Source organism: Enhydra lutris, unplaced genomic scaffold (genome assembly GCF_002288905.1).
Source record: "Enhydra lutris kenyoni isolate GAN:26980312 unplaced genomic scaffold, ASM228890v2 scaffoldscaffold117, whole genome shotgun sequence".
In the NCBI taxonomy this organism is placed as follows: domain Eukaryota; kingdom Metazoa; phylum Chordata; class Mammalia; order Carnivora; family Mustelidae; genus Enhydra; species Enhydra lutris.
The window spans coordinates 33737-46238 of record NW_019154201.1 but is presented as its reverse complement, the minus strand read 5'-3'; the positions used below and the strand labels follow the sequence as shown (position 1 = coordinate 46238).

The 12502-nt window shown below is 60.8% G+C and overlaps 1 protein-coding gene across 1 annotated transcript in view; it reads left to right on the top strand.

The window, feature by feature from the left end:
* Window positions 1–12502, top strand: part of LOC111139782 (polypeptide N-acetylgalactosaminyltransferase 9) — a 71450-nt gene that overhangs the window by 40242 nt on the left and 18706 nt on the right. Inside the window, exons 5-6 of the mRNA XM_022492170.1 lie at window positions 1899–2096; window positions 7895–8012. Coding sequence (XP_022347878.1) covers window positions 1899–2096; window positions 7895–8012 — 316 coding nt within the window. The remainder of the gene's footprint in view (window positions 1–1898; window positions 2097–7894; window positions 8013–12502) is intronic.

The following is a 12502-nucleotide window of genomic DNA, read 5'->3' as shown; positions in this document are numbered from 1 at the left end:
GGTCGGTGGTGGCCGTGCTGACTGGGAACCTGTAGGCTGGGTGCAGTCCTGAGTCTGTGCGGCTGGGCTGGACCAGTGCTGTGTGTGGCTCGGTGTCCCCAGCTGGTCTGCAAGGGTCTGGCATCCCAGGGTCTCCAAGGTCGTGGTTTCCCGCCAGCTGCCACTGGCCCGAGCAGGGGCTTGGCATCTCCTAGGCCAGTGGAGCCTTCTCCTTCCCCTCTCCTGTAGCGTCTCAGCTGCCCCAGGACCATGCTTTTGTCATGAGGGTTGGTTCTGTTCCCGCACGTTTGGCAGAGATGCGAGTTTCTTCTGCTTGACTTCCCCTCTGAGGGCCCTTTTTCTCTCTGCTCTGCTGCCCTCGTGAGACAGCCCTTCTCCCACAATGTGTATCACTTTCTATCGTTCATTACGGATCACTGCCTGCCCCCCACCAGGGTCACTCCACGGGGTTGCGTAGGTTGCACACTGCACAACCATACTTGGTAGCTGTTCCTCCCTCTACCATATCATGAGCTCCCTTGGGCATTTGGAAGCCATCTGGGAGAGCTACAAGTCAGTCACTTCAAATGCAATTTTAAATCAGTGTAACTTTAATTTTCACAACCAAAAACCCAGTTATCCATCTGCAAATAGCATCCCCCCTCCCCCGGGAGTGGCGTCCACAAAGACGCTGCCTTGTTAGCAGATGTGGCATTTGCAGAGGGTTCTTCATCTCTGGGCGCGTTGCTAACAGTAATTAATTAATCCTCGTCGCAAAGCTGGAAGGCAGGTAAGTACCAGGCTGTCGCTCAGCAGGATGGGAAAGAGGACAGGCCGTGTGGCCGGTGTCTCCAGGTGGGACCAGAGGACCTGTCCCCACAAGCGGCCCCACCTGGGGCTGGCGCCCTGGCCCTTCCAGCCCTCCCTGCAGCTCCCGTCCCTGGTCCCCAGGCAGCGGGCCACCCATGGCCACAGTTGAACTCCAGCTCAGAGCCCAGGCTTCTGGCGCTGTCTCATGCTTGTCCTTGCAGGAGAAGCAGCACGTCCAAGTCCCTGCTTCCCCAGGGACTCCCCACAGTCTGCAACTCACGCTGCTGGCCAGAGAGTTCACCCAAGAGCCCAGATCCTCGGGTCCCTCTGCTCTCTGGCTTTACTGCATATGCTGCCCCACTTCTCCACTCCAGGCTCACATCCCAGGGCCTCAGTGCTGCCTGTGCCCTCACCCATCCCTCCGACATGCATCACGCCCCTCCCGCTCCTAGCCCAAGGCAACCTACACTGACTCCCTATTTTAAACTGCAACCCCCAAGTCAGCCTTACCTTGTTCTCTTTCCTGCACAATACCTGTCACCTTCTTGTACCTTCCCTTATATGTTGATGTCTGCCCCCTACCCTCTCAGGACCACTGCATACTGTTGTGTCGGTTGCGCACTGCACAACAGTGGCCAATAGTCTGTCTCATCCTTGCAACAGACCATAAGCTCTCAGAGGCATGGATGTATTCCAGTTTGTTAGACCAGGGTGTAGCACATAATTGGTCCTCAGATTAGGGCTTGTGCGTGTACCTCTCACAGGAGCAGAGCAGAAGGAGCAGGGAGCGGGATCTGGAGCTGTGAACCAGGCCAGTGGCAGAGTCTGCGGGCTGCCTTTCAGGGGGTGTCACAGACCGGAGCCCAGGTGGTCTTCATGTCCTTGGGGTCAGACAGGCGTTGGTGAGGTCGAGGCCCCAGGCAAGTCAGGTCTGCGGCCAGATGCCCCTGGGCTCCCAGGGCCGATGCCCTTGTCCCGGAGCGGGCTGAGGTCTAGCGGGCGGGCGGGCCTGACCACGTCACCCTGCCTGTGGGTGGCGGACCCGTCTTCAGGTGCCAGCTGGGGGTCCCGGCGCCGTGGCCCCCACACAGGCACACGCCTCCCTGCAGGGCTGAGCCGGCACTCGCTCGCATCCAGGAGGACAGGCGGCGCATCGTCCTGCCGGCCATCGACAACATCAAGTACGACACGTTTGAGGTACAGCAGTACGCCAGCGCGGCCCACGGCTACAACTGGGGCCTCTGGTGCATGTATATCATCCCGCCCCAGGACTGGCTGGACCGCGGTGACGAGGCCGCACCCATCAGGTGAGCCCACCGTGGAGGGGGGGCGAGGCTGCCACGGGGGCGGTGGCGGGGGCAGGAGCCGGGACTGGTCGGGGGGGCCACAGGGGCTGCTGGGGGAGGGGGCAGGGGGGCAGGAGCCGGGACCGGGAGAGGGGCTGCCATGAGGGGGGTGTGCAGGGGCTGTCGCGGGGGCGGGGTGGTGGGGGGCGCAGGGGGCTGCTGTGGGCGGGGTGGGGGGAGGGCGGGAGCAGGAGGGAGACAGAGGCAGAGGAGCAGAAAGGAGGAACCAGTGAAAGAGAAGCAGACCTGGAGGGAGGACGGAACCCAGAGAGGGAGGGAGGAGAGCGGGAGGGAGATGGAGCTGGGCAGAGATGCCACGAGAGCCAGGCATGGAGCGGGAGCCACAGGCGCGAGCAGTGGGCCGAGAGGCCAACAGGGCTGCAGACAGGGACCCCACAGCTGTCCTCAAACGCAGGTATTTATTTAAATCGATTCCTAAACATGAAAACAGAGAGTTTTCCATGTTGAAAATACACAGATCCCACACTTTTCGGGAGGTGGGAAGGCCCGTACTCTGACAAGGCGGCCATGGGCCGGAGCTGAGCAGGGCCACGTCTGAGCAGGCTCGGGCCTCCAACGGCTGTAGCCCCCATGGCCCCCGTCGCCCCAGAGCCGCTACCTCCTGCTGAGCCGTGCCCGTCAGCAGCTCTGCCTCAGCAGCCCCTTGCCCACCACCGGAGCCCTGGGAATCCAGGCTTCATAACTCGGTCCTGGGGGTGCCTGTCACCCGCTGACCTCCGGGGGCCCCCCACAGGGGCTCGAGATTTCTGGGGCTGGGAGTCACCCGCCCCCCACTCTGTTCAAACTGGCATGTCCCTGCCCAAACCCCGCCAAAACGGCCCACTGTGCCCGGGAGCCCCCGAGGCCTTTGAAAGCCTCTCCCCCAGGAGGGCCTTGCGGGGCTTCCAAGCAGCAGCCGCTGCTGGCCAAGAGCAGCCGGGACACCCCACTGTGAGGTCCGTGGACCCTGGGGATGAACAGCTTGGCCAGAGCCCGGCATCTCTCGGATTTTGAGGAAAACAGTGTTGTCGACACAGAGAGCTGCCCGGAGCAGTAATTCCCAGGACCTGGAGAGCAGCGTCCTCAGGCCCTGGCCCTGTCCCAGCGGCCGCGTCCTCAGAGACGGCCGCGATGCTCCCGAGAGCCACAAGGAGCAGGAGCTGGGGCTCTGGGGCCTCTGCAGGGGACACGGGACGCAGAGCCACCCATGCCCAGAAGTGGGCCACCAGGTCCCCAGGCTCGCCTGGAGCAAGGAGCAGCGGTTTGAAAGGAATTTTTCTTCATTCAAGATGCACTCAATCCCTCGTTCACAAAACCGGGGCCCAGTGTTTCCCGTCGTAGGACTCAGTGAGGTCAGCCCAAGGGGAAGCACCTGAAATTTTTGGCATACTCTGGACACCCTGAGCCTCCCGGGAAGCAGGATTTTCTGGCCAGACTGGGTCTTGTCTCGAACTTCCCTCATCAGTGGCCCTACCTGAGAGCTTCTGAAAACCCCGAGGCCGAAACTCCAAATCAAGCACGGGCAAAGCCTTTAGACAGACGCACTGCCAAAGGAGATGGAGAGGCCCGCAGGTCATGGAGACGCCGGCCTCCGCCAGGACGGACGGACCGCGGGGAGGTGCCCGGGGCCGTGGGGAGGGCCGCGCCGGGCGCTGCTGAGCTCCCCCACGAGCCCCAAGGCAGGACTGGCAACACCGCTTCAGAAGACGGGTTTGGCGGTTTCTCCTAAAGGTGCCGCCACGTCCCGCTTGGCACGCCATCCCCGCGGCTGTCGTCCTGGAAGTTCGGGAAGCCTGTGTCCACGCAGAGACCCCCGTGGACACTCACCGTGGCCGCACCGTTCCCAGTCTTGGAAATGCCGCACACGTCCAGCAGGTGTGAACGGGAGGCTGAGCGGCCTTGGCCCGGCTGCCAGCGCCCTTTGTGGAGCCGAAGGGACCAACCGTCGTACGGTCGGGCTGGGCCGGCGAGGGGCGCAGGAAGGAGACATGACCGGCTTTCAGGGCGCTGGATGCCAGCTTTGAGCTGCACTTAATTCCTGGAGACCCCGTGTCCTGCAGGACTTCTAGCAGATGTCGGGGAACAGGGGCTTTGCTCAGGCCCGTGGTGGGGGACTAGTGGGTCCCTGGGCTGTTTCCCCGGTTCTCGCGTGGCTGGAGACACGCACTGGAGTACTGAGCCCTCGGCTGAGCCAGGCCGGGGGGCAGCTTTCAAGCCCTTTGCCCCTCATCCTTGTCCTCACTGAGAGGATCCCCTTGGGCCCCCCACCCGGACAGGGCTTCCTACCGCTGCCCACGGGGCAGAGCCCGGCAGAAGGCGCTCTTGGAGGTCGTGCAACCCACCCCGACTGGACGGATTGCTTCCCCGAGCCCAGCGGAGGGTGCGTGCGGGTCCACGGGGGTCTCTTCTGGGAAGCAGTCTGAGAACTGTCCCTCCCGCCCGCGTTGCTGATGGGAAGAGCCGCTGGCCTTCCCGAGGACACGTCTGCACGTCAGAGCCAGGCCCGAGAGGCGGGCGTGTGAAGATTTACTGGAGGAAATTTTCTTGCTGTTCATCGTACTTGAAGCTCAAGGAAGAGGGAGAGTGGATGTGGGGGAAGCGTGTCAGCCCGGCTGCCGCCTCACGTCCCGGGGCGCAGCATGTGGGGCCGCGTGCAGGAACCTGCGTGCGTCCCGTGGCCATGAGCCCGTGGCCAGGGCTGGAGCTCCCGTCCCCAGGACCGGGGCAGAGTCCCACCTATGCGTGCAGGGGACGGTGAGGGCCCTGTGGGCATGAACTGGCTTCCCGCAGGCCCGGGGGGCCCCAGGACAGGCCTGCAGGAAGGAGATCTCCGGGTCCAGCTGTCGGGCCCCTCCCAGCACCCTGCCCCTCCCGCAGCCAGGCGTGTGTGGGGCTAGGGCCCAAGCCTCACACACACACACCCTGCACACTGATAGACACACTCACAGCTGCACACACAGACACACTTGCACATACACCACACGCACACGTGTGCAGACACACATCCGTGCACAGACACAGACGCTCTCCTGGGCGCACACAGGACGCTTCTCCAATCCCCGTGGAAGAACAGTGACCATTTACCCTCTGACTTTCTCGCTTGTCTTCTGAGAGGTGCTTGCAGGGGTGCTGGGTGGTCCCTGCTGCGGCAGGCTGGGTAGTTGGTCCCGTCCCCCAGTTCGTGCCAGCATCCATGCGGATGGCCTCCAAGCTGACCTCCTCCGTGCAGCAGCTTTCCACAGACCGCGCCGGCTTAGTGCCCAGGACAGACACCCATGTGGGGTGGGCGACAGCAGTCCTCGCTGAGGATCCCGGTCTCCAGGCACCTTCTACAGTCGGTGTTGGTGGGCGGGACGGCTGGAGGGAGGTGTGGTGTTGGCGAAGGAGCCAAGCACAGGGAAGGCCACATGGCCCAGGGACTCAGAGCCCACTGGGTCCCCCCTGCTCTCGACACCTCTCGGGGCGCATGGGGTGCTTCTGGCCTTTCAGCCGTTGCTTCAGACTTTCCCGAGAGGGCCGATCCCATCCACACCAGTTCCTGCACACGCCCACGTGGAACACGTGCAGACTGGCCCCTCGTGCTCCGTGTGCCCGCATGCCGTGCGTTGCCCTAGGTGCTGTCCCTGTGCTCGCTCACTGAGCATGTGGCCGGCCGTACCCCCAAGCATGTCCTCTCAATGCCTGAGTGGGCTCACCCCGACCCTTGTTGGTCTCCCAGAGGCCAAAGGGCACGTTTGGGGGTCTTCGTTTCATCATCACCCCTGCATAGGGCTCCGGAGTCCCGTGGCTTGGGAGCGTGTGTCTGCGCATCTGTGCATGTCTGCGTGTCTGTTACGAGGCAGGAGCCTCAGTGGGGCCCCGGCCATGGGCCGTGCATGTCACGCAACAGCCGAATGTAAGGGTGCCCCCGACGACATCTCCCCCGGAACCCAGAAACCCCTCAGCCAAAGCAGCCCGAGGCTTGCTGTGTTCTGCGATCACCGCACCATCTCCTCATGCCGGCAAACTCCGCGGCCGCTGGTTCCACTCCCGTCACCTCGTGCATTTATTTTCAGTTTATTTTGGAATTCCGAGCAATAATAAAAAAATCATTACCAGCTACGACAGACTTGGCAGGGAATCTGGAACTCTAATTCACTAGAGCCCACCCGAAGATTTTCGTTGCCCTGAAGAAAACGAGAGAAGTGTCTGTGATACGTCGGTGCTTTATAACTTAACCTGTCAAACCCTTGCTATTAAAAGTCAAAAGCAGTTGGGGCGCCTGGGTGGCTCAGTGGGTTAAGCCTCTGCCTTCGGCTCAGGTCATGATCTCAGGGTCCTGGGATCGAGCGCCGCGTCGGGCTCTGCTCAGCGGGGAGCCTGCTTCCTCTCTCTCTCTCTGCCTGCCTCTCTGCCTACTTGTGATCTCTGCCTGTCAAATAAATAAATAAAAATCTTTAAAAAAAATTTTAAAAAAAGTCAAAAGCAGCATTAAAATTTCGTTACCGTTAGATTTGTGACCAAAATCTAGTGACAGATCAAATCAACTCTTTGCACATATAAAAGGATAATCGTTTTTTAACACCTCTGTTATTCTTGGACAACTGACGGGCGTTTACTTCTGACTTGCCACTTGCTGAGCAGAAATGCTTCTCGTGAGTTGTGATGGAGACCCTCCTTCCCTGTTGTTTTTAGCGAGGAGGGATGTCTCTGCAGGAGCAGCGGCAAGAGGAGGGAGCAGCTTTGCTCTGGAGCGGCCACAGGACCTTTGTAGACACCAGAAGTCCTTTGCTGCCTCCTTGCAGGGCCTGGAAGACACCAGCCCCTCAGCCTACAAGCTGATGGGCCTCATCTGTGTTTCGAGGCAAAAACCTTTCATCAAAGCCTAGAGGTCCTGCTTCCTTGCGCCATCTAGACTGTGCCTTCTTCTTGCTGGAGACAACTTGCACTCTCTTTTTATCCTTACCTCCTGGGGGACGCTCACTGTTCCCTCCATTAGTGATTGAATGAAGAGTGAATGACTGCGTGGTAGCGGACACAGTGATGCTGGCTCACCGTGCCCTGCTTTACTCACGGTGCTCTGTAAGACCACTTCCCCGGGACCCACAACCTGGTAGATTTGTGAGGCATACTAGAGAAAATGTAACTAGCACAGAGTTGCTTGATTCCACAGATAGAATTTCTGCAGACGAGGCAAGATTGACGGTTTTTAAACGTGTGGGTGTGGATAATTATAGAAATAATAAAACAGATGGCAGTCTGTGGTCTACAGCTGCACGGGTTGTGCACTCTACAACTTCAAGGTGTGTCATTCAGAAAAAGCCTGATATCATGAGGTTCCTTAGCACGTAGCAGTGCACAACCTATGCCATGGTCCAGTGCTTCCCTGAGTCCTGGCATAGAGAATGGACAAAATGATGAAGGAGGAAAGCAAGTGACTCAGGCTTGGGAAATGATGTTCAGGGCAGTCAACTCGCTAAGTAAACTAGTGTCTGTAAAATCCCCTACGCTAACTTGCCCAAGTCGAGTGCTGGTTTTCATCATCTGCTGATGCTCTTCAGTTAGCCTTCGGACTTGGCCTGTGCTGGGAGCATTCCTGGGCTCTGAAGGGGACAAGCATGACCCTGAGGGGGGCCTGCCTGGGTCTGGGAGGTAAGAAGCCGCTATCCTGAGTCCCAGGCTCTCCAGCTGCAGGCCTGGTCTGTGTCCAGCACCGCAGCAGATCGGGGCTCGGGGCCGCATGCCTGTCACCTGCTCACAGCTGTCTCTGCGCCCGCCAGGACCCCCGCCATGATCGGCTGCTCGTTCGTGGTGGACCGGGAGTACTTCGCGGACATCGGGCTGCTGGACCCGGGTATGGAGGTGTATGGCGGCGAGAACATCGAGCTGGGCATGAGGGTAAGTGGCACCGCACGGGGCCCCCGGACCTGTCCGGAGAACGGGTGTGCAGACCAGTTAGGGGCAGCCGTGGAGTCAGCATGAGGAACCACACTGCTTGGGACACCGTGCTGTGTTTGTTCCATAGCGAACACCACCCACTCTCGGGCATGCACGGCGCTGCGGGGAGGTTGGAAGCATTCAAAGCTGCTCCTTCGGCTCAGGGAACCGAGTGTACGCGGTGGGACAACTGCCCTCGAGCTGTCCCACTGCTGTGCACGGGGTCTAGGTTCACCTCAGTTGGACGTGGAAGGCAGGGGTGCAGGTGCGGGTCGTGGGCACTGGAGGCCCCATGGCTGCTCCCGGTGGGCGTGGAGGCAGCTCGTGCAAAGGCCCCAGGCAGGACTGGGCCACTGGGGCCCCACGGGGGAGGGCATGGGGCTGCATGGCCAGGGGCACCTCCGAGGGATGCTGCGAGCTGAGATCTATGGGCCCTGGCCCCCACGCCTCCCACCCTCTTCCCTGCTCCCCAGGGGCCCCTCCTGGTTTCAAACTTCCTCACCTGGCAACTTGGAGAACTAATAGAAAGTTCTGGAAGAATATTGGCTGCAAATCAGGGTCTCTGGGGTGGCAGAGCTCTTCTCTCTTGGGTGCCCGAAGCTGAGGTCCGACCTAGCCCCCCAGGGAGGGCACTTTGTCGCTCAGGCCTTTGGGAATGTCGGTGGCGGGAACACAGGTCCCCTTCAGGGGCAGCGGCCGGACAGCCCTCGGAACCAGCACTTGACAGATCTGAGCAGGCGGGTTTGGGGATCTGAAGCACTCAGAGAGCCGGCTCCCTGCCAGTGCTGGGCGAGACCCTCCTCCCGGAGCCCACGTTGCCTGCAGGGAGCTGAGCCTCATTTACCAGCTCTGTGAGCGCCAGCTGCGCGCCCGCCTCCGGCTACGGAGGGAACAGATGGCGTAGATCCTATTTCCCTGCAGCTCACCTTCCAGCGAGGAGGTGAGAAGAGAAAGTGTGTCATTTAGTGAGAAGCACCAAATGGAGAAAGGAGGCAGTGAGGGGCAGGAGTGCAGAGGAGGGACAGTTTTAGAGGTGGCAGTCAGGGAAGCCTCCCCCCAAGAAGGGACATTTATAGAGAGACCTCCAAGTGCCATGAGGGAGCTTGGATGATCAGGGGAAGGGAAGGGTGTTCCCGGCAGATGGAATGGCCGGTGCAAAGGCCCTGGGGCAGGAGCATGCTGATGCGCTCCGGAAGCAAACACACATGTACAGCTGGAGCTGAGGGGAAGAGGGAAGGAGGAGAGGGTCAGCTTCTGCTCTGAGGAAGCCAGGAGGCATTGGTGGCTCTGAGCACAGGATTGTCTTCCATGTTTCTGGGGTTCCTCTGGCCCCTGGGATTCCAGGGTGGAGAGAATGAGGGCTTCTGGAGCAATGCGGAGAGGTGAGGTGGTGAGGACCAGGGAGGTGAGATCCTGCATGGTCTGGTGCATTCTTGAGGAAGCACCCCCCGGGTTTGCTTGGGGGTGGGGTGGGCGCTCAGGGAGGTCAGAGCTGCCTTGCTAGTAGTTGGCCTGAGCAGCTGGGCAGGTGGAGAGGTCCCTGTGGCGATGGAGACACCGGCTGTCCCCCAGAGGCCGGGTCCCTCCCCACCACGGGGCCTGGTGTGGGCTCTTACTTTCCTCTGCTTCAAGAAAAAAACGGTTCAGTGCTGCGTTTCAGTCTGAAAAGTAATGAATCAGGTTTTAATTTGGAGTGCACAGCGCACTTGAAGGCTGGTGTCCCCGGTGAGGCCGGGTGGCTGGCTTTCCACAGTCGTGGGACCTGCAGCGCCCAGACTGTCACTCCTGAAAACCAGCGCGGCTTCTGGGGACGGGCTGGGCCCTCAGTGACCCAGCCTCCACCCCCCGCCTCTGCCCCCCACTTCCCACTCCACCGCTCTCCCCCAGGGTGCAAACCCCTTCCTCGGCGCTGCTGGTTAACTAGGTCGCGGGTCCGGACAGTGGAGTGGCTCTGCTCGTGGGGCTTGGGAACCGGGTCCCCTCTCAGGGGCCACAGTGTCCGCCTTGGGGCCTGCTGTGCTTGGCGCCGTGAAGCCACAGCCCGGCGGCCGCGCTTCTCTAAACTTCACTTGGGGCCCAGCCGGGATAGGAGGCCCTCGAGGGTCTGCGACTCTGACTCGGGGACCGGACGACCGGACGGCTGTCAGCGGGCAGGGGCAGGGGCCCGGGCTGCACCTCTAGCCTCCAGAGGCTTCCTTAAAATGCCGACCCCCGGGGTCCACCCCGGAGGGTTAAACCCAGTGGGGGGCACCCTGCAAATGCCCAGGGGCAGAGCCAGGGTGGGGGGCCTGGCTGGGGCTCGGTGGGCTGCACTCCGGCTGGTTTGGGCTTCTGGGGGGTGTTGTCTGCCTTTGCTTCTGGAGTCTTTACTCACGGAGACGAAGGCTGGGCTTGAAAACTTGCCACACAGTCTGTAGCAGTCACACGTTTCTAAACCTATTTGCTCTAAGCTCTTAAGTTAAACCTCGGGACCCCGATGATTACAGTTATAGGTCTAATCCGGTAAGAACACTCACCTCCCCTTTCCCTCTGATTAATGTTTGATTAACTCGGGTTGAACAGATTAAATGCCGTTAAACAACAATCAGTTCCATTTCTGCCTTGAGTTAATTAATTCCCTTGAATCTTTTAAAATGACACAGTTATAATCTGTTTACTCTCCTGCTTGAGCCCTTTGAAGGTCTGGTATCACAGCAGAAATCCCCCCCACCCCGGGTGCTTGGAAAGTTCTAGCGTATCTGATCCCTGACACGTCTACCAAACCTCAGATTCTCCGAATCATTTCAGAAATGTTTGCCATTCTCTTTAATCCTCTGACACAGACTAATTTTAAATAGAAAATTTAGAGTCAACCTTCAATCATGCATGTTAGAAACGGAAGCAGGAGGCTACGCCGGCAGATTCTTCAGTATGCTGACTTTTCTCAGCTGTGCTGGTCATCGAACACGAATCCTTCGCTAACAATCCCCATCCTCGTGTGGGGAGCGAGCTCAGTGTGGGCCGTGCTCCGAGCTGGGAGCCCCGGGGAGGCCTCCGTGGGTCTGCACATACACACGGGGGTCCTAGGAGCCATCGGCACGCGCAGCAGACTCGGAGGGGGCCGGGGAGCCGGGCTGCGGCTGTCCCCTGCGGCTCCGGCTGGGTGGGGGAACAGGAGCCCCGGGGGAGCTGTGGGGTGGGGGACAGCGCTGGGGAGGCCCCATCCAGCTAAGGTTGCAGGGACAGCAAGGTGTCCACGCAGGGCCAGCGGGAAGCTCCTAGTGCTTTCTGCTCCCCTCTCTCCTTCCAAGGCAAGCCCAGCTGGGCTGAGGGCAGGAGGGTCTGTGCAACGCTGAGGAACCCTCTGCTCAGAGCAGAGCCCCCTCCAGGGCCTTCCCCGGGGGTAGATGGGGGTCAAGCCAGCCCAGTGGGCCAGGCAGGGAATGTCAGCCTGCGGTGGGAGGAGAATGGGCAGGGGCTGTGGCTTCAGAGGGGCCTGCGGGTTCGGGCAGAAGCTGGCCTGGGGTACAGGACAGGGAGGGAGAAACAGAGCAGAGAGGTCCAGGAGTGAGGACACACAGGGGCCGGGGGTTGGACAAACCCATCCCCAGAGGAAGCGGGGAGGGCAGGCTGATCTCCCCACACCTGTGTGATGTGGTTCTCCCAAGACCGGGGTCCACGATGCCAAGAACCAGGTCCTGCACGGATAGCGACCCCTAGGAGCCCGACGGAGCTGAGCGGAGCCTGGCAGGAGGGTGGAGAGGAGCTGTCCCTGGATGTCACCATGACAGCATGTAGTCCCTGAGAATCCGGCAGATCAGGGACTGGGGAAGGAGCTGCATCCCATGAGGGAGGCTCTCCCGGAGGACGTGCGGAGTGCTGCGTGTCGGGGAACCGTGGCACGGGGATGCCCCGCTGGGAAGGGGGCGCCCAGCAGAGGCTACACATGTGAATGCAGGGAGGGGGCGTCTGCACTGTGACGTCCAGAAGTGGGGTTGATGCGTGGCAAACGCAAGGACACGTGGGTGACAGAGAAGGGCAGCACACACCCCCCCACCCCAGGTGACAGCGGCAGCCAATGCTGGTTTTGGTGCTGGGAGGTGGGGGAAGGGCAGAGGTGGGGGAAGAGCAGCTCTCACCTGGTGGCCGACGGGGCATGGGAAGCGGGTGTTAGCATAGACAGGAGCCCTCTGGGACCTTTGGAGAGGGGTGTCAGCATGAGGGGACCCCAGTGCCCAGCTGTGCTCGGGCCCCAGTGCTGTGACCATGGGTGGGACCGGAACGTCCCCCACCTCAGTGTCCATTTTGCATGGTGGACTCTGGACTCAGGGCTGTGCAGGTCCTGCCGGGCATGGGGAGGGCTCTGGGGCTGGCACTGCCAGGGGGCCTCGGGCTGGTTTGCAGAGGGAGGCGACATGGCGTGGATGCGGTGCAGATACAGATACAAGTACAGTGTAGACGCACAAGCAGAC